The sequence below is a fragment of the Rhinatrema bivittatum genome, chromosome 1 (genome assembly GCF_901001135.1).
Source record: "Rhinatrema bivittatum chromosome 1, aRhiBiv1.1, whole genome shotgun sequence".
NCBI lineage: Eukaryota > Metazoa > Chordata > Amphibia > Gymnophiona > Rhinatrematidae > Rhinatrema > Rhinatrema bivittatum.
In genome coordinates this window covers 576390760-576413330 of record NC_042615.1, presented here as the reverse complement: position 1 = coordinate 576413330, position 22571 = coordinate 576390760, and the positions used below count along the sequence as shown (strand labels likewise).

At 42.6% G+C, this 22571-nt stretch overlaps 1 protein-coding gene across 1 annotated transcript in view; it reads left to right on the top strand.

The window, feature by feature from the left end:
- Positions 1-22571, top strand: part of CNTNAP4 (contactin associated protein like 4) — a 1044358-nt gene that overhangs the window by 778678 nt on the left and 243109 nt on the right. The window contains exon 14 of the mRNA XM_029616960.1: positions 12680-12877. Coding sequence (XP_029472820.1) covers positions 12680-12877 — 198 coding nt within the window. The remainder of the gene's footprint in view (positions 1-12679; positions 12878-22571) is intronic.

Below are 22571 nucleotides of genomic sequence, written 5' to 3'. Positions count from 1 at the left end.
CATCGATTGTCTTAACGATCGATTTCGGCTGGGAGGAGGAGGGAATCGTATTGTCGCCGTTTGGGTTTTTAAAATATCATGAAAATCGTTAAAATCGTGAACCGGCACACTAAAACACCCGAAAACGCACCCCAACCCTTTAAAATAAATCCCCCACCCTCCCGAACCCCCCAAAATGCCTTAAATTACCTGGGGGTCCAGCGGGGGTCCGGAACGACCTCCTGCAATCGAATCGTGTTGTCTTCAGCCGGCGTCATTTTGCGCCGCCATTTTGCAAAATGGCGGCGCAAAATGGCGCCGGCCGTAGACAACACGATTCGACTGCAGGAGGTCGTTCCGAACCCCCGCTGGACTTTTGGCAAGTCTTGTGGGGGTCAGGAGGCCCCCCCAAGCTGGCCAAAAGTCCCTGGGGGTCCAGCGGGGTGCCGGGAGCGATCTCCTGCCGTGAATCATTTTTCTATACGGAAAATGGCGCCGGCAGGAGATCGACTGCAGGAGGTCGTTCCGCACCTCCGCTGGACTCGCGGCAGCAGATCGCTCCTGGACCCCCAGGGACTTTTGGCCAGCTTGGGGGGGGCCTCCTGACCCCCACAAGACATGCCAAAAGTCCAGCGGAGGTCCGGAACGACCTCCTGCAGACGATCTCCTGCCGGCGCCATTTTCCGTACGGAAAAACGATTTGCGGCAGGAGATCGCTCCCGGACCCCCGCTGGACCCCCAGGGACTTTTGGCCAGCTTGGGGGGGCCTCCTGACCCTCACAAGACTTGCCAAAAGTCCAGCTGGGGTCCGGAACGACCTCCTGCAGTCGAATCGTGTTGTCTACGGCCGGCGCCATTTTGCGCCGCCATTTTGCAAAATGGCGGCGCAAAATGGTGCCGGCTGAAGACAACACGATTCGATTGCAGGAGGTCGTTCCGGACCCCTGCTGGACCCCCAGGTAATTTAAGGCATTTTGGGGGGGTTCGGGAGGGTGGGGGATTTATTTTAAAGGGTCGGGGTGGGTTTTAGGGTGTTTTAGTGTGCTGGTTTTCCCGCCCTCCCCCTTCCCCTCCCCCTTCCCCCGATTTACGATTTTTTGACGATAAATCGGGGGAATTGGTATTGTATCGTGGCTCTAACGATTTTTGATGATTTAAAATATATCGGACGATATTTTAAATCGTCAAAAAATGATTCACATCCCTAGTGACCATGACCCAACAGAATGGCGACTGTTTATTGATTCATCAATCTTAAGTTTGAAGGCTGTTTTGCTGCACAATGGCAATATCTATCCATCAATACCTGTCGGACATGCCGTTCATATGAAAGACTATCATAAATAAATGGAGGTAATTCAATAAACATTATACCATATCTGAATCCAATGCTTTATTATCCAATTATAATGGACCTATATGAAACATGATAATTAAAAATCATCGCATACATACTACTCTTTTACTTCTCACACCATTCACATCCATACCACACTTCCATGCTTTACCCCAACATCATCACACTCTCATTCACCTATTAAAACATACTCTCTATAGCCCATAAAGGCTTTTACATTCTAAAATTCAGCAAAAATTACATTGCCTTATAACATCCACTTATTCCCATATATATATCTCTAAACAAATACAATGAATCAGTGTGCTTTACAACCAAACATTCCCTTATTTTAAGTCCAGTTCGTTCATAATTTTAAACAGATCTTCCAAACCCAATTGGATGTTTCTCTAGAATATTCTCCAATACGATCTGACGAGAGCCTCGTTTCTCCCTGGGCTCCAGGGCTTCTTCAGGGACTTCACTTGCAAAATTTTCAATATACTGATTCACGTATCCATAGGTCCTGCATAAACATTCATATCGGATTTACCCATACTTCTTTCATCCAATATCATTTAAACCAGGCTACCCTCTTCATATACTGCGTCTTCATACTCTGGGTCGCAGCTCCAATCACCTACAGCTATCCATTCACAGCTTTCCCCAATGAAGTAAAATTGACTTATTATAATCTCTGCCAGTTGTAAAACAAATGTTTTCTTACGTTCACTCATAGAAAGCTTAGTAAGGGACATATTAATGATTTCCAGAGCTTCGTTTTGTGGAATGTTGGTATATAACGAAGTTATGTCTGCTGTTACTAGTCTACTGCCATCTGATAGATCCCTTAATTCTCCAATCTTTCTAATAAACTCAGTGGAGTCACGTACATATGACCTGCTTTCTTTGACAAAATCTTTCCTCTAAACATTTATCTAATACATCTTTGAAAATTTTGAATGAACATTAACATTATGACTAAAGCAGTATATATTCTGTAACCAAGTTTTCTTGGATAATTAATTTATTAAAAATTCAATAAAGATATAATTGAAAAAAAAAAAAAGAAAGATGAAGGTTGTGTATGCAAGATGACATTGTAAACATTTATCGATAGGTCACTGATACATAACATATCATCCCACACTTTCTTTTGGAAAACAAAAGGACCCAACCACAAATTTTTGAGGATTCTCACCACAAATCTATAGAATTCAATATTGAGCAGTGTGGTTTAATTGAAATTGAAATTAGCTGGGCAACGTTACCCTGGTAACTTTAGCAAGGATTTTCAGAAGAATTTACATAGGTAATGCTACCAGCGGAATATACCCAGCCCATGTTACCCCAATTACTTTCCAGAGTAAATTTAGAATTTTGATTTACTTGAGAAGACCTCCCCTCCTAAATTTATTCAGAGACCATTAAATATTGGCATTACTCAAATAAATGTAAACCATGCCCTGAGAAACTCCAGCTCTGCCTCTTTTTAACAAGATAAACTTTAACAGGGCTCCCACAGAAGACGTATTTGGGAGCTGAAGCGGTGTCTGCCTCAGGCAACATTTTTAGAAGTGACCCAGAGTGGTCCCAGGCCCCAGCAACCATTGTGGGACACTGGAAGGGCCTGGAGAGGTCCTGGGCTCAGAAAAAAATGTGGGTGGATCAAACGTCCCTAGGAAGGTCCTGGGATGCAGCAACATTTTGAGGATATTTATAGGGGCCCAGGCCCTGACAACATTTTTTTGGGGGGGGTGGGCAAGGAGCATCAGGGGGCCCCAGGTATGCCCTGGGGAGGCCTCTGGGAACTGCAGACCTGTAACAGAATGTTGTGTTTTTAATTGAGCAGAAATGACTTTCAAAATAGAAGGAAAGGAAAACCAATAAAATTATTATGGTTTTTCTTTTATTCCATTTTGAAAATGAAAAGAAACAAAATAGGAAATGTCATTGATTTTTCTTATTTTGTTTCAAAATGAATGCAAATCCCCAGAAAAGGATTCCCTGTGTTAGTTTATGGTGCTGCTAAAATGTTTTATTTTACTACTGGTAGTTTGAATTCTTTACTATGTAAGCCTGTGGAACTACTTGGATACCCTTGTTTTGTATTTAAAAAATGTAGCATTTGTTAGAAGTTCTGATGCTAGGAGTTAGCAATCTGTTAGTGATCTGTTGCCTGATGGGAGGAGCAATCAGATAGTAGTTATATATGAGAGTTGAGGGTGGATCCTTGGACCAGTGGCAGATGACCATGTCCCCGGGGAATGATCCCAGGTCAGGCTCAGATTTAGGAGACAAACACACACTAGTTATTTTATTAGACAGTATACTGAACCACCATAGATGGCAGTAGTGAGCTGGTAAGCCCGGCTGGGCTGTACTCCCTCAGATACTGGAACAGCGATCCCTGGAGGCTGAGCTGAAGAGAGACTGAGATATAGTGAGTAGGCAGGGTATGCAGATGGTAACACTCACACAATGTCCCAATGAAGCCCAGGAGCTGGAAAGTATAGGCCCTCGAGGAGCGAGTACCTGGTTCCAAGGAAAGCTCAGAGAGAACGATGGTAACTCACTGATGTAGCTGAGATAGTTGGTAGTGAAGACTTCCAGGCAGAAGAGTATACGAAGTAAGTCTGGGATGAGAGCCCTTGAGGAGCGAGTACCGGTTCCAGACTGTCACCTGAAAAAAACAAGGAGAGCGAGGCCCCCAAGGAGTGGATACCTCTGGTAAGTCCGAGGAGGCAGAGTAGCTTAGACAGACAAAGCGAGTCCATTGTCAATCCTTGCTAACTAGATGTGTTAGCAAATTCCAAGACCTTAAATATCCGTTGCGGGTGACATCATCTTCGGGGGACGTCCCCGAGGTTTGCGCCATTGCTGGTACTTCATTCGGGGCTGCGCCGAGCGTGCGCCCCTAGGCCTCCAGGAAACATGGCGATTGCAGGGTTGAGCCCGTCTGGGAATGCCGGAGCGTCCTCGGTAAATGGACGCTGCGGCAGCCAACCTTCCCGCAGACGGAGAGGGAGGCGCCAAAGAGGTAAGGAGGGTGGAGAGAGGGCATCAGGCACCGATAGACACAACAGCATTATTGAAAACTTTAATGCTAATTGCAGACTGAATCCTTTTCTCAGTGTTTAAGTAGAAGATGCCTGATGTAGAAGATGTCTGAAGTAGAAGATGCCTGTAAATTGTGGTGAATCTGAACTGTTAACTCTATTCATTAAGGGGGAAGTCTGCTGAAATCATAGAGAAGAAATGGAATTTGTTGTCCACTATCACTGAAAGGTACTTCTGAGCCTGATCCACTATACTATCTGCTCAAACACTATTTTGAACCTTCAGACCAGTACAAGGATATGAACTTTTAAGCACCTTTTTAAAATTATTTAATGTACCTTAGCAATACTTCTATCAACATATATTCAAGCTTCTTGCCATTTGTTTGACTCAAACAAATGGCGAGAAGCTTTGGTGGCAGGAGTGCCATGGTTACTGAGCAACATGGCACAATGCATTTTTATTTGCTCCAGACATCAGAGGGCACAATGACCAGGTATGCTCAATGGCATATTCAGCCTATGGCTTTGAGCATGCACCAAGGACTTTGGTGGGTCTGACATTGAGTCTCCTATACTGGTCCAAGAGATTTTGTCAGACCCACCAAAGTCCTTGGTGCATGCTCAGAACCACAGGTGACAGAATGGTGTGGGGCACTGGGGTCATGGCTCTAACCATCATTTTGCCCACATTACACTGGCAACTAGGGCACTTGGAGAGGCAAAGCAGAGGTTGGTTTCTTTGGTCCCTCTAACCAAAAAGGTGTTCTGCTGACCGTGCTCAAAGCCATGATCTTCAAATCGTCATGACAACCAGATCAGGTTGAATAATGAAATCTGTTATTGGACTGCATTTATACTCTAGAAATGGACAGCTGGGGCAGAAAAATCCCTGTCTACAGGGTATATGCAGTAACAGTCTAATCATTGCCCCTATGGTAGCTCAGAAATGCTTATTTGTTTTCTAGTATGTGAAGTATTCAGTATAGAAAATGGAGAGATGTGATGTGGAGAATAATGTTCAGTAGTTCAGCAGCTGCAATGTTCAGTTAAAGGCTATGTTAATAAAGTCATTAGCAAGTTGTTGAGTGATAGATCATATTTAATTTCTGCCAGTTGCTGTTGTCTATTTGTTAATGGTAATTTTCTCCATAGCTGCTCGTCTAAAAACACACATAACAAACACTTCAAACTTGCCTAAACTCTTGCCTACATACTTCCCAGCAAGAGAACTTCGGTCCTCCAAATATACCCTTTTATCTGCCTTTTCACTACATTTACTTGCTTTACACCCAACTTGTGGAACAATATCCCACAGGTATTAATTCCTTTTGCACACCCTAAAAAAACCTGTCTGACAGGGAAAAAATTGGCAAGAATGATCTTTTGTTTTCTCTGTGTCTGTCATCAGTAAACTGTGTAGTCAAAAAAAATGACTGCTGTTTGGTTACTGGCACTACCCTTTGCCCTGCTCCAGTGAACAAAGAATGCAACAGCACTCTATCTCTCTCTCACAGTGAGAGCACTGTGACTGCAGCAGGGAAGATAAGAGAAAGCCCTTTTCCAATGCCAAAATTATTCTCTCTTCTTTTTTAATCCTCTTCTTTCACTAAAAGCTTCTGAAAAGACAACATTTCTATGTGAAATCTAACAAAGAAAATAGTTTCTTTGCCCATGCTTAGATCTTTCAGTGGGAGGAAGACAGTGTTACTTGATCCAGATGCCAGCTATAGGCAAGTAAAAAATAATGGTTCACCTTGCTTGGCTCTCTATCCTGTCTACTTGACTACTTCTCCTGCTTCACTTCTGCTCAGTCTGCTAACCCACACAGGTTATCAGTCTCACTGCAGCACTTTCCAATTGGTAATAGTCTTGAATGGGAAACATAAACATAAGAAACAAAATATATTTAAATTTGTGGCACTCTCCATTTGTTTCCAGAGTCCATGAATGAAACAAGGATGGTCTTATTTCTTTCATTTTACCCATTTGTTTCAAAAGAATGCACATCCCTAATGTTTAGCCACATAGACCTAATTTTTCCATTGTTTAATTCTGGGAGTAAAACATATTGAAAGTACTTTCTAATTGGAATCTATCAGATACTTCCAAGTTGCCTGGACTGGCAACTATCAGAGCCAGGAGGCTATGCTCATTGAACCACAGGCCTTACCAAGCTTGGCATTTCTTATGTGCTCAAGTAAACAGGGAATTCTTATACATCGTTTCAGATAGTTCAGGTAGTAGAGTTAGAACAAATATTAGGAAAGTATTTTTTCCAGTCAACATATAATTAAGGTGTAGAATTTGTTGCCGAATGATGTGGTCAAGATTAATAATATAACTGGATGTAAATAAGACTTGGACAGATTTCTGGAAGACAGATCCATTAATAATCATTAGGAAAACAGACTTAGGAGTTGCCATTCCTTACTTCTGGGAATAAACAACAAGAAATGCACTTCCGAATTATCATCTGCCAAGTACTTGCTAATGACCAGGATAGGCCACTGTTGAAAACAGATTGCTGGGCTCTGTAGATCATTGATATGATGTTTGACCTGTATGTTTGTCTTGTTGGATTGTAAGCTCTTCTGTCCAGGGATTGCTTCTTATGTAGTGCTGAGTACATTGACTAGTGCTATAGAAGACATAACTAGTAGTAATAGTATCATGGCTCTTCCTATATTCTTATAAGATTCTCAGGAGCTATTATGGAAAGGAGCATCTGGGTTGCTTGGTATATGATGATGGTCATCCTCAGGCCCTCATGTATATATTTATTGGGAGGGGGTCTGTGAAAACAGGTTTTTGTTACCCAGATCAATTATATACTAGAAGCAGTCTGAAGAATTTGTTATCCAAGACATAGGGGTTAATAAACATGTGGATAAAGGTGAACCGGTAGATGTAGTGTACTTGGATTTTCAGAAGGCATTTGACAAAGTTCCTCATTAGAGGCTTCTAGGAAAAGTAAAAAGTCATGGGATAGGTAGTGATGTCCTTTTGTGGATTGCAAACTGGCTAAAAGACAGGAAACAGAGTAGGAATAAATGGACAATTTTCTCAGTGGAAGAGAGTGGGCAGTGGAGTGCCTCAGGAATCTGTATTGGGACCCTCACTTTTCAATATATTTATAAATGATCTGGAAAGAAATACAACGAGTGAGGTAATCAAATTTGCAGACGATAAAAATTATTCAAAGTAATTAAATCACAAGCAGATTGTGATAAATTTGCAGATGATAAAAATTATTCAGAGTAATTAAATCACAAGCAGATTATGATAAATTGCTGGAAGACCTTGTGATACTGGAAAATTGGGCATCAAAATGGCAGATTAAATTTAATGTGGATAAGTGCAAGGTGATGCATATAGGGAAAAATAACCCATGATATAGGTACACAATGTTAGGTTCCATATTAGGTGCTACCACCCAAGAAAGAGATTTAGGCATCATATTGGATAACACATTAAAATTGTCAGTTCAGTCTGCTGCGGCAGTCAAAAAAGCAAACAGAATGTTGGGAATTATTAGAAAGGGAATGGTGAATAAAACGGAAAATGTCATAATGCCTCTGTATCGCTCCATGGTGAGACCTCACCTTGAATACTGTGTAAAAGTCTGGTTGCCACATCTCAAAAAAATATATAATTGCGATGGAGAAGGTACAGAGAAGGGTGACCAAAATGATAAGGGGAATGGAACAGCTCCCCTATGAGGAAAGATTAAAAGAGGTTAGGACTTTTCAGCTTGGAGAAGAGACGACTGAGGGGGAATATGATAGAGGTATTTAAAATCATGAGAGGTCTAGAACGGGTAGATGTGAATCGGTTATTTACTCTTTCAGATAACAGAAAGACTAGGGGGCACGCCATGAAGTTAGCATGTGGCACATTTAAAACTAATCGGAGAAAGTTCTTTTTTACTCAACACACAATTAAACTCTGGAATTTGTTGCCAGAGGATGTGGTTAGTGCAGTTAGTATAGCTGTGTTTAAAAAAGGATTGGATAAGTTCTTGGAGGAGAAGTCCATTACCTGTTATTAATTAAGTTGACTTAGAAAATAGCCACTGCTATTACTAGCAACAGTAACATGGAATAGACTTAGTTTTTGGGTACTTGCCAGGTTCTTATGGCCTGGATTGGCCACTGTTGGAAACAGGATGCTGGGCTTGATGGTCCCTTGGTCTGACCCAGTATGGCATTTTCTTATGTTCTTATGTTCTTAACTTTGGACTTACCAGCTGAGTTTGGACATATCCAGCTAAATGGCAGTATTTAAATATTTGGCCATGTTTAGTCCCTCATGAGAGGCTTCTAAGAAAACTAAAAAGTCATGGGATAGGAGGCGATGTCTTTTCGTGGATTACAAACTGGTTAAAAGTCAGGAAACAGAGAGTAGGATTAAATGGTCAATTTTCTCAGTGGAAAAGGGTAAACAGTGGAGTGCCTCAGGGATCTGTGCTACGGCTATGGCTGCTGTGCAACCGCCTCACCACCAGGGGTCCCTCTAGAGCTGGATCTCCTGACAGGCCCAGTCCATCTCCCTTCTCCTCTCTATGTTCTGGGCTGTCCCTTATAACCCTGCCTGACAGTTCCCTCAGTGCTTCGGCATCGAGCTCGCCTGGGCTCCCTGCTCTAGCCTTCCTTGCTTGCAGTGCATTTGGTCCCTGGACCTTCCCTTGCCTTGCGGGGCCTTCGGGCCTTATTCCTTGCCTTGCGCGGCCTTCGGGCCTTATTCCTTGCCTTGCCTTGCCTTGCCTTGCGCGGCCTTCGGGCCTTCTGTGTGTGTGTGGCCTACGAGCCTTCTGACCTGCCTTGCCCTGCTTACGGTGTGTGGCCTACGGGCCTTCTGTGTGTGTGTGGCCTACGGGCCTTCTGACCTGCCTTGCCCTGCTTACGGTGTGTGGCCTACGGGCCTTCTGTGTGTGTGTGGCCTACGGGCCTTCTGACCTGCCTTGTCCTGCTTACGGTGTGTGGCCTACGGGCCTTCTGTGTGTGTGTGGCCTACGGCCTTCTCTGCCTTGCCTTGCTTACGGTGTGTGGCCTACGGGCCTTCTGTGTGTGTGTGTGGCCTACGGGCCTTCTCTGCCTTGCCCTGCTTACGGTGTGTGGCCTACGGGCCTTCTGTGTGTGTGTGGCCTACGGGCCTTCTGACCTGCCTTGCCCTGCTTATGGTGTGTGGCCTACGGGCCTTCTGTGTGTGTGTGGCCTACGGGCCTTCTCTGCCTTGCCTTGCTTACTGTGTGTGGCCTACGGGCCTTCTGTGTGAGTGTGGCCTACGGGCCTTCTGACCTGCCTTGCCCTGACCCAGCCTGAACCCAGACACTGCTACTTGCCGCCTGCCCTGACCCAGCCTGAACCCAGACACTGCTACTTGCCGCCTGCCCTGACCCAGCCTGAACCCAGACACTGCTACTTGCTGCCTGCCCTGACCCAGCCTGGAACCAGACACTGTTTCTAGCTTCCTGTCTCTCTCCACCTGGAGCCACCCTGCTGGGTGGTGTTCACGACTCCTGTCCGGAGCCCAAGCGTAACATCTGTACTTGGACCGGTGCTTTTCAATATATATATATAAATGATCTGGAAAGGAATACGACAAGTGAGGTTATCAAATTTGCGGATGATACAAAATTATTCAGAGTAGTTAAATCACAAGCGGATTGTGATACATTACAGGAGGACCTTGCAAGACTGGAAGATTGGGCATCCAAATGGTAGATGAAATTTAATGTGGACAAGTGCAAGGTGTTGCATATAGGGAAAATAACTCTTGCTGTAGTTACATGATGTCAGGTTCCATATTAGTTGCTACCACCGAGGAAAAAGTTCTAGGCATCATAGTGGATAATAATTTAAAATCGTCAGCTCAGTTTGCTGCAGCAGTCAAAAAAACAAACAATGTTAGGAATTATTAGGAAAGGAATGGTTAATAAAACAGAAAATGCCATAATGCTTCTATATCGCTCCATGGTGAGACCACACCTTGAATACTGTGTACAATTTTGGTCACCACATCTCAAAAAAGATATAGTTGCGATGGAGAAGGTACAGAGAAGGGCAACCAAAATGATAAAGGGGATGGAGCAGCTCCCATATGAGGAAAGGCTGAAGAGGTTAGGGCTGTTCAGCTTGGAGAAGAGACAGCTGAAGGGGGATATGATAGAGGTCTTTAAGATCATGAGAGGTCTTGAATGAGTAGATGTGAATCGGTTATTTACACTTTCGAATAATAGAAGGACTAGGGGGCATTCCATGAAGTTAGCAAGTAGCACATTTAAGACTAATCGGAGAAAATTCTTTTTCACTCAACGCACAATAAAGCTCTGGAATTTGTTGCCAGAGGATGTGGTTAATGCAGTTAGTGTAGCTGGGTTCCAAAAAGGTTTGGATAAGTTCTTGGAGAAGTCCATTAACGGCTAGTAATCAAATTTACTTAGGGAATAGACACTGCTATTACTGGCATCAGTATCATGGGATCTTCTTAGTGTTTGGGTAATTGCCAGGTTCTTGTGGCCTGGTTTTGGCCTCTGTTGGAAACAGGATGCTGGGCTTGATGGACCCTTGGTCTGACCCAGCATGGCAATTTCTTATGTTCTTATGTTCATATGTTCTTAGAGGCTACTACTTAGGCAGATAACTATTTATCTAGTGGTGGGTGGAATGGGGGAATTCTAGGGCATGGCTACATATCCAGCTAACCTAGGTCCTGCTTCAATAAAGCTTGAATTTTAAAAGCTCGGCACCTGTAAATTCTGATGTTTATGTGCATGGCTGGGCTTTGCACGCATCGCGCGCATTTTCTAAAGGACCCGGCTATGTTCAAAAACACCGATACACGCACAAGTGCCCGGCCCTGAAAAAAGGGGCATGACCTGGGTGGGGAGGGGTGGGATGGAGTGGGATGGAAGCTGGCTGGGACAGTAGCCATTAGTTGCTGTTCCGGGGAAGTGCGTGCCGGCTGACTACCGACTCACGTAACTTACTTCTGAACAAAGAAGCAGGTAAGTTACAAAATAAACAAACTAAAGAAAATACTTATAGTTAGTATAGGGGTCGGGGAAGAGAGGGGAAGGGGAAGGAAGTTTAGGCAGGGGGTTAGGGAAATTCCCTCCCAGTTCGCTCCTTAATTGGGGTGGACTGGGAGGGAACTGGGGATGGCCCTATTGCATTGCGGCGCATCATTTGCAAATTTTCACCCTCCCCTGCGTACATAGATTGTAAAATCTGGCACACACGTGTGTGCAGCCACCAGACTTTATAACATGCATGTGCCAGCTGGATAAATGGCGATAATCACACTTATCAAGCTAAGTACCTAATTTATTAAGAGTTTTTCCCTTAGACACAAAATGGAGAAAAACCTTAATGTATCTGGCCCTAAGTTAAATAAGTTAGACCTGCTATTAAGCAGGTCTAAAGTTAGCCAGATAAACCTATCCGGCTAACTCAAAATTATCTGGATATATTCAGTGGCACAACCACACTGATGAAAATTCTGGCTTTATTTGCCAGAAATATTTATTCGGCCTAACTTTCCTAGCTGCATAACTTCTGATTATAGACCTCAGATTTATTGTATGATGCTGATTTTGTCTGGTGACAAGCTTTAACATCATATATGGAATGATTGGATGTGTGCCATGTGAACTACATCTTTACATGTTGATCATAAGCAATGCATGGGTGTGTTAAAATTTGTGCACATATCGCCTTGCTGGTAAGGTTTTCGGATTTTGACACCGTTTGTGCTGCTTACTGTATCGTGTATAATACGTATTTACTGTTAAATACAGCTATGGCTTTTTATTCCACTGACTGTTGCAGATATGTCTATTCCTTTCTTTGTGGGAAGGGAAAATGGGAATGAGAGTACAGCAGATCAGACCTTTGGGATTATGTTCTGGGGTGCCCGACCAACAAGAATAAATGCTTTTAGCTTAGTTTACTCTGACTTCACTATTTTCAAATGGTTTTCTCCTATTCTGTGAAAGCACTAAGAGAAACCATCCCTTGCTTATAAAATAGGTGTTTCATTATTCACCTCTTCTTTCTTTCAAATTACTAATGAAACTAATGTTGATTTACTATGCATTTTTAAAAGGAGGACAATTGTATCACAAATGTTCAAAGACTTCCAAACATGTAACTCAATATGTTTTGCTTTTGTTCCATACACAAGCTTAAAAAAAAAGGAAAGTCACCTCAAGCTTTGCTGATTTTTCACCTGCATTTCTTTCACCCGGATAATGCTTTAAATGATGATTTCATATCTTGTATTTTTCCATGTGCTCTGCAAGATACGACATGGACAGTAATGCAACATGACAACATGGACTTCACTAGGGTCAGAAGCTCTAATCGAGAGAATCCACACAGTGCATTTTTCAAGTACGCAGCCAATACCGAACAGCTTCAGGCTACAATTAACCATGCAGAACACTGTGAGCAGGAGCTTGCTTATAAGTGCAAAAAGTCACGGCTTCTAAATAAGCAAGGTAAGTAAAACAGACAAATCCTATTATGTCACAATTTACAGTTTGTTCATGCATTAGATGTTAGGTCAAGCCAAGGTTATAGAATTTTGCTACTTGACTATGAAATTCATTTCTCTCTACCTACCAATCAGATTTCAGCTCTGACAGTTGTAACCTGGCTTTTCAACTTAAGATATATAACTTATAATGAGTTTCATCAAAAGTAACAATTACTTTCAACCCCTCTTCTGTAATTCCTCTATGTAATATCATAAATAAGCAGCAGAAGAATTTAACTCTTCAACAATTTAAGTGATTTTTTTTTCTGATGTTTCATATTTAACCACATGAGGGCTAAAGAAAGCAAAGCACAAGTGTTTTAGGAACCGAGGGACCTATGTTCAGGGACGGTAACTTTCAAACCGGCGAATGGGCATACATTTGCACATATGGTTGGTCCGGGCCCAGGGATGCAGCTATTTCATAACTTGTGTGCGCATATGCATGCAAGCTACAAAACAGCTTTTCTGCGTGTACATGTGCGCATGGGCACACAAATCCCACTTCTACCACGTAGATCGGGTGATTTTAAAAGGGGCACATGCCGACACCATTGCCAGTTAAACAAGTTCTTCTCTAGTTCACCTAGTCAGGTGGTAGGTCCTCCAAACCCTCCTAGTTTATTAGCCTTCACTCCCACCCGTTAGCCCTGACCCTTAAAATCCCCGCAGATCTGCCTATTTTTCTTTCTTTTCTAACTTAAACATCCTCCATGCCAGAAACAAACTTCCACAGCAGGGGATCTGGTTGCTTGCCCAGGCGCGTAAGTATTTCCATGAACATCTCTGGTTCATGCCCCAGAATGCCCTTGCCCCATCCACACCATGCCCATGCCTATCCCCTTTTTGAAAACTTTGAAGATGTGCACGCTGCGGGAGGTACGCTCATATCCTTGAGGCTTTTAACATCTGCTTGGTGCATGCCAGCCTGGCATTTTCATGCATCCTCTAATTAATGTGCATTCAGGGCTTTTAAAATTCACCTTTGAGGGTGCACAGCACATAGCAAGTGCACTAATCACTTTTAAATCACATACTAAAGAATACCTTTAACACAGGTACAAATTTCTATTTAGTACATAGCTGGACATGTGAAAAGTTAGCTTGTTTATGTTAAGCAGTTACATGACATGGTAATGATAATGGTTTCTAATCTATGTACTTTTTAGGACATGGGCCCCAGCGATAAGCATTTGAAAAATAGCAGAATAATTTGTTTTCTAAGATCTGGGGAAGCTATGCAAGACATGAGAGACACAAACAGCCTTACATTCAAATTATTTTATGTGTATCATTTTGTATAATATAGGCAACAATGACCAACCTAACCTCACCCAGCCCCTTCACAGAAACAATAAACGCCATGATATATTTACTTGACTGGAAGAAAAAAAAAAAAGGCATTGGCTTTATTAGATGTCCTGACAAAAGAATGAGTCCTTAACAATACCCTTGTTAGATCCACTTCCCCAAATTTGGGGAGGGGATGAGCCCAGCAATGGGAGTAGTGGGACAGTAAGTGCAAAATTAATTGTAGCAGCAAATAAAACAGAAAACAAGCGATTTACATTAAATGCAAATTTTTAGGACTGAAAGCAATACTAATAAAAATTTATACAACTAAATGTAGTAATAAAAAGGAATGGGCATTCGGGATAAATGATATAGGAAATTAGACTATTTTGTTTCATCTCATTATCAAAACAAAATGAATGATAATCTGACAAAATGTTGTTGATTTGCGTGTTTTGTTTGAAAACAAAATTGATATGTTGGGCCTAGACCCAGACCCGAAGGCGGAGATTCATCCTTGGAATAGGCCAAGACCCAAAGCAAATGCTTCGGACTAAGCCAGAGTGTGATACTGGAGTCTGGGCCTAAGCCTAGGCATAGATCATGACCCGATGCTTGAACCACGGCCTAGGCCCAAGCATGACACTGGGGTCTTGGCTGAAGACCAGGCCTAATACCAGGGTCTTGACCAAGACCCCCAAAATGTAAAAAATGTTCCTGATCCGGGGATCCAGTGTTGCGGTCCAGGCAACATTTAAACATTAAAACAATCCAAAAAATAACTAAAACTCCAAATAATACCCCCCTCCCCCCAGAAAATAAAAACATGAGCTGAAATAATTTTTTTGTTTGCACATTCATAATTATTATGTGCAAAGGTGAAGATATCACAGTGACTAGAGACATCTCTGTGCCACTCAACAAGTAAGATATATCATTTATACTTTGCTGAAGGTTTGTTTTTTTTTTATTTATAGTTTATTAAATTTCTTAAACATTTATACAATGCAAATGAAAATAAGAAATATTGATTCACATCAACCACAATAATAAAGAAATACATTTCCTCTCAATTATCATTCGGAATTCAAAATCCAGTCCACTTAAAGGGGAGCTATTAACAGGAAATTATAATAGGCAAATTATCATATCACTTATGAATCACTAGGAGAAAGCCATTCTTTTATTCAGTTAATCCCGTAATGGGAAGTGGTCATTTGCTTATCCACCCTTATCAACAAGGAAAGTTTCCAGGTGAGATGGATCCAAAAATATAAATTTATTTCTTTGGAAAGTGACTATGCACTTACATGGAAATTTGAGGTAATAGGTAGCCCCTAGGGACAACACTCTCTGCCTCAAATTTAGAAATAGCTTCCATCTCAACTGGGTTTCTCTAGAGACATCTGGAAATATTTGAATTTTTTGACCACAGAATAGAATATCTTTATTTTTAAAATAGTTTTGCATTACTAAATTTTTTTCATTCTCCAAACTAAATGTCACTAATAGAGTAGCTCTCGTTTGTATATTATCCATAGAGGTCTCCAAAAATTCAGTTAAATTAGGACTTTCCGAAACTAAAACATCCATTCCCCCTTCTGGGGTTGATGTATCTCTTTTCTTAAACGGCAAATAATACATTTTAGATATGGTTAATTCCTTCATAATTCCTAGAATTTCTAACATATTTGTTAAATAATTCTAAAGCCGATATTAATCTAATAATGGAAAATTTAACAATCTTAAATTATTTTTTCTTAGGACATTTTCAAAACTCTCCAATTTTTTATGAACCATTAAGGAGTCCTTTATGGATGCAGCACTAGTTGCTTGTAATGTTATTAATTGGCCAGAATGTGTCACACTCTGGGTTTCCAATAGCACTAATTTTTTACTGTGATCCTCCAAACTCTTCCTAGTTTCAACAGATAAAGTGGTGGATTGAGCTATGGTAAAGGATAACATCCTTTCCATTTTTGTGACCACTTTCCACACATCAGTCAGGGAGATGTTTTCAGGTGGTAACACATCTTCTGACAATTCAAATTTAGGCAATTCATTTGTCGATAAAATCCCATCTTGTATCCCTGACGATTGAACCCTCAAGTCTGGTGAAGTTACTACCAGTGAAGAGGAGCTAACTTCCCTTTGTGCTCCATCATTCCTTGAGGTTATAACGGGTAACTGATTTTCGGCGGGACTGCTGGGAGTACCTGAGGAGAAAGAGATGTCTGGAATGACATCTCTTGTTGTCTGGCTTACCCTTCTGATGAGGTGCTGATCCATCGGACCTATTACCTTTGTCCTCGTAGGTGTGGAGACCGCCATCTTTGCCTTCCTTTTCTTTCCCATTCAGGGTTTTAATCCAATAAAACGTCTATTCAATAATCCAAACAGCAATAAGGGAAGCAAAAAATCGCCCAGGGGCGCGCCCCTTTGGCGCGCGGCTTCGGCGCGCCGCTGTCCCCTAATTTAAATAGGGATCGGCGGCGCTTTAGGTGTCGTCACTGGTAGGCGGGGCTGACCTCCTTCTCCTCTGAAGCCGCGTCCCTCTCAGCCGAGTAGCTTTCAGTGCACACAGGGTGTCACGGCGCGTCTCTCCTCCTCGCTCAGCTCCCGCCTTTCTCCACTGTCCCCTAGTTTAAATAGGGATCGGCGGCGCTTTAGGTGTCGTCACTGGTAGGCGGGGCTGACCTCCTTCTCCTCTGAAGCCACGTCCCTCTCAGCCGGGTAGCTTTCAGCGCGCACAGGGTCTCACGGCGCGTCTCTCCTCCTCGCTCAGCTCCCGCCTTTCTCCACTGTCCCCTAGTTTAAATAGGGATCGGCGGCGCTTTAGGTGTCGTCACTGGTAGGCGGGGCTGACCTCCTTCTCCTCTGAAGCCGCGTCCCTCTCAGCCGGGTAGCTTTCAGCGCGCACAGGGTCTCACGGCGCGTCTCTCCTCCTCGCTCAGCTCCCACCTTTCTCCGCTGTCCCCTAGTTTAAAAAGGGATCGGCGGCGCTTTAGGTGTCGTCACTGGTAGGCGGGGCTGACCTCCTTCTCCTCTGAAGCCGCGTCCCTCTCAGCCGGGTAGCTTTCAGCGCGCACAGGGTCTCACGGTGCGTCTCTCCTCCTCGCTCAGCTCCCCTGCTGAAGGTTTTAACCAATCAGTAAACTTTGATTCTGACTATTCAGTCTTCTGCATTTCATTTATTTTTCAGTTATAATTGCAATTAACCATTTCAGACCTTTGCAGGGATTCCTACCACACAAATAAATGTAAAATACAAATAAACATACAGTCATACACATATTCACAAATTCACAAAATATGCATTCACTCAAACATACACACATATAAGTACATAACATACACCGACCCACAAACAACTATCCATATAAATACAAACACACAATACTACTACTATTACTACTATCTATCCTTTCTATAGCACTACTCAATGTATACTTGCTGTACAAATAGAGGCAGTTCCTGCTCAATAGTAGAGTTTACAATCTAATCAAGACAAACATATAGGGCAAAAGAGACTTTAGGAACTGCTTTCATTAAGAAAATGGTTAAATTAATAAGATTATGAGTGTAATAATCAAGAGTTAACATTTAAATGCATCTTCAAAAAGGTGGGTTTTGAGACTAGATTTGAATAAAGCAAGAAAGGGAGCATAACATACCAATTCAAGAAATCCATTCCAAGAGTATAGTACAGAAAAATAAAAAGCACAAATGTGAGAGTTGGTAGAAGAGAAGAAGGGCATAGAATGGAATAACTTATCCTGATGAGCAGAGTTTACAAAGAAGAGTATAGGGAGAGGTAAGAGAGGAGATGTAGTGAGGAACTGCAGAGTGAAGACTTTTGTGGTAAGTAAGAGGAGTTTGAATTATGTGTTAAAACCTATAGGGAGCCAATGTAGTGATTTGAGAAGTGGGATTATATCGGTGCTATGATATTGATAAAGATACGACATGCAGCTGAATTTTTGATAGACTGATGTGAAGAGAGATGGTTCTGTCAGCAGCTGTTTGCAGTAGTCTAAGTGGGATGTAATGAGGAAGTGGATAAGGGTACTGGTAGAATGTTCAGAAACACATACATACATAGCAAAACATAACACAATTAGGGATGTTTTTGGCCCACTGCGGGAAATACTGTATTTTCCACGGTTTGGGCTTTGAAATTCAGGGGGACCCAAATTTCAGGTTAGCATTCACTAACCCGTAAACAAATTTTTCCCAAAATTTTGGGAAACATTTGTTCAGGTTTCGGGGTCCCCGAAACAGGACAAATTAGGAAATTTTATTGAAATTTCCTAATTCATCCTAAACAATAGCACATCCCTAAACACAATACCCTTATAATTAATTTTCAATTTTTCATAAGTTCACATTTTCTGCACAGTCTGTCTCCAAGTGAAAAATTAATATTGTATATCAGAAAGCTGTATTAAATGAAGGGTCCTAATTACTAGGGATGTGCATTCGTTTTGAATGAATGCATAATCCGCAACATATATGTCCCTATTCGTTGCATTCGTGGGGTTCCGAAACGTATGGCGAACCCCCACGAATGCAATGTATCATTATCGAATAAAACTCCCACCCTCCTGACCCCCCACCCCCCAAGACTTGCCAAAAGTCACTGGTGGTCCAGCGTGGTTCCTGGAGCGATCTCCTGCACTCAGGCCGTCGGCTGCCGGTATTCAAAATGGCGCAGATAGCCTTTGCCCTTACTTTGTCACAGGGGCTACCGGTGCCATTGGTAGGCCCCTGTCACTTGGTAGGAGCACCATTGCTTATGACCCCTCCAAGACTTGCCAAAAGTCCCTGGTGGTCCAGCAGGGGTCCTGGAGCAATCTCCTGCACTCGGGCCGTTGGCTGCCGGTATTCAAAATGGCGCCAATAGCCTTTGCCCTTACTATATCACAGGGGCTACTGGTGCCATTGGTCGGCCCGTCACATGGTAGGAGCAATGGACAGCCGGTGCCATCTTGTGCTCCTACCATGTGACAGGGGCCAACCAATGGCATCAGTAGCACCAAGAGTGGAATCAATATTCTAAGGCACCATAAAGGGGGGGGGGGAGAGTAGTTAAATTAGCAGGAAAAACCCCAAGACATCAACAAAGGGACAAAAGAGAACAAAAAATGGCATCAACATACCAAGGTACCATGAGAGGAGAAAAACAGTCCCCAAAAGTGAGAATAAGTCCTCAAAGTATAGATACTGGGGTATGGCAGCAAGGCTGAGTGGTAGAGGTACCCCCAAGGTATAGGATAAGGGGTATTGTAGCAAGGCAGAGTGACATGGGAGGTGTCTGTCTTCCTGTTGAAACACTTGACCCTTGTCAGATTTAGTGAAAAAACAAGAAGGATATGTCATTTGTAGCAAAAGATTTTATTACCTTTTCAATTTGAAATTGATCTTGATGCTGGGTGGAATATTTAGTTTCTTGTGAAATATACTTTCTGATATTTACTTTTTGTCACAATTAGAACATGTAAATAGTCCCTCATCAGTGTAGCTTTCCTAGTAATTTGTGAGGTTTGCTTTATTAAGAAAGATTTTCTCATATTCCGTAGCTGAACACAGGCTATTTCTTTTGTTGATTTTAGGCTGTTGCATTCGTTCTCTCTTCTAATTAAAAATTTGACCACATTCAGAATAGGTAAAATAATTCTCCTGTGCATTTTTCCCCTTCAGCCTCTATTTCCTCCATCTGACTGAGGGTTTTGGGGAACAACACACCAAGAAAAACGATAATAGTGGAAAAACTAGGTTGGGATCCTAAAGATGTACAACAAAAGAGTATGGTAGAGAATCAGAAAAGAGATGAGGTGGTAGGAGAAACTTTTTTATTTATGTCTTTTTTTTTACATTTTTGTTTCTGGGAACAAAACACTCCCGTGTAACTAAGAAAGAAACAAGATAGAAGAACTAGGCCAGGATTATAGAGAAGCACAATAAAAGAAAAAGAAACATAAGAGAACTAGTGGGAGAAGAAACATATATATTTTTTTCTTTTTTCAAATTTTTTTCTGGGGAGAAAATACATCAATTTAAACAACAAAGAAACAGGGAGGGAGAACTAGGCTGAGACACAAATACAAAACAACTTGAGGCACCAAATCTCCCATACTAGTTCACTACATAATAGGCATGGCAGCCAGGCAGGAGAAAGACCCCTAAGATGGCTCATCTGTAGCATGGCAGTTAGACATGTGGCAGCAAGACCTCTAATGTGGTACATCTGGGGCATAGTAGGTAGGCAGAGCAGTAGCAGCAAGATTCCTATGACAGTACATCTGGAATTGCAGGTCAGGAAAAGCAGTGGAAGCAATTGTCCTAACAGAGTACATCTGGGACAAAACAGGTAGGCATGTGGCAGGAAGTCCCCTAAAATGGTACATCTGAGCCATGGTACATAGACAGAGCGGTAGTAGAGAAACCCCTAAGGTGGTAAACAAAGGGCATGGTGGGTAGGCAAAGCCATATCAGTAAGAACCCTCAGCTAGCATATAAGGGGCATGGGGATAGGCAGAAAAGTAGCAGAAATGCTCCAAAAGTGGCTCATAATAGGTAGGCATGTGGCAGCAACACCAGCAAGGTGATATATCAGGGGCATGGCAAGTAGGCAAAGCGGAAGCATCAAGACTCCTAAGGTGGTACAAAAGGGCCATTACATGTAGGCAAGTAGCAACAAGACCCTTAATGTGATACATCTGTGGCATGGCAGTTAAGCAGAGTGGCAGTAAGATCTGGAGCATAGCAGGTAGGCAGTGTGGCAGCAAGGCCTTCAAAGTGCTTTTAGTCATCTTTCCATTGGCATGGAAATTCTGGTAACTCAAGAAGAGGCAGATTGATTTTTAAAAAGACCAGATTTCTATCAATTCTGGCACCAGCTTTGAGCAATGAGGGCTCATGATGTCCCCATCATTGAGAAGATACATGCACTGGCCAAATGGCTTGATAGACAGGAAATATAGTGCTGAGCTATCTTGGCTAGGTGTGACCAGTCTACATATTTGTTTTCTCTATATGCCATCACATTGGGGCCATAACCATGATGGGCTTAGTGAGTTAGTGTGTCAGAAATTTCTGCTGGGCTTTCCATTGCTAGGATGAAGAATGAGAGGACCTGGAAGTAGGCCCAATTTAGAGACTGTTCTCTCAAAGGGACACTAGAAAAAAACAGCTGCTGATAAACTGCCTGCTCCACTAGTCAAAGGGGAAATTCTAGCCTCACTTGAAACTTCCTGGCCACTTGCAGTGGGCCCCAAAATCCCACATGATCTCCCTGATGTTATTCAGTAGTCTATTTGTGAATGCTGCTGGCCCACTCCTGCCTGCATTCAGGCAGTGATGCCAGTCTCAAGTACGTTGAGGAGGGAACAGTTCCATCATTGGGACAAAGCAAGATGCATGTGCCAATTTCAAGCCACTGCAATGCTTCCCCATCTGCAGTGACAACAAAAATTGAAGATTAAAAATGTTCCATAAGCATTGATTACCTCATGGAGGGGCCTTGAAGGTGAATAGGTGGAACTCCCCACAGCCTTCCCTTCTATCTAACCATTAGCAAACAAGAAAAATATAGAGAAGATTCAGGAGCAAACTTACAGTGTGCCCTCACTTGATGCCATCTTTCAAAAGGTATGGGGTCTATGCATCAATTGGGTGTGCAGTAAAGCCTACCTGCATCCTAATTCTCTGTCCCCAGTAGATCTTCTGCTAGCCTCTGCCTCAGCCAAGTCCCACCAGTATGCCATAATTGAGAGTCAAGAGTGCGTAGCATTCGTGCTGGTCCAGATATTGGTGATATGTATGCTAATTGCCTCAGCCTTAGCCAGCTGTGCCTGTATAGGTCTATGCCCTGGTTGCACAGGGTGGGGATGACCTTCATTATAAATTTAATCTATAGTCTACTTTGTAATTGAGGGCTAACACATGCAGCAAATGCTTAAATCCCATGTACTGCACTACCTGCAGGGGATGGTCTTCAAGTGCAATTATTTCTCTGATGTTCTTCATTACTATTTTAGATGCTGATTGCCTCTTGCCTTGGGACAGTGTTATGGAACACTTGCCATTTCATCTATGGTGGGATGCTGAATTGGATGCATGGCTGGGGACTGCTGGCCTTCCACCATCGTACTGGAAGGGGCTGTGGGATTAGTTTGTAGAAAGGTCTTCCCCTTTTCAATCCCTTTCCTCTGGATTTTACTTGGAGTGGATGAATGAGTCCCCAAACTAGTACTGTCACCTCCCCTGATGCCAATACTAGTGGATGCTGCTTCTGCAGGTGATGCTGCATACCACCATTTGTCAGAAGTCCCACTTGCGTCCCTCAACTGATATCATTCCTG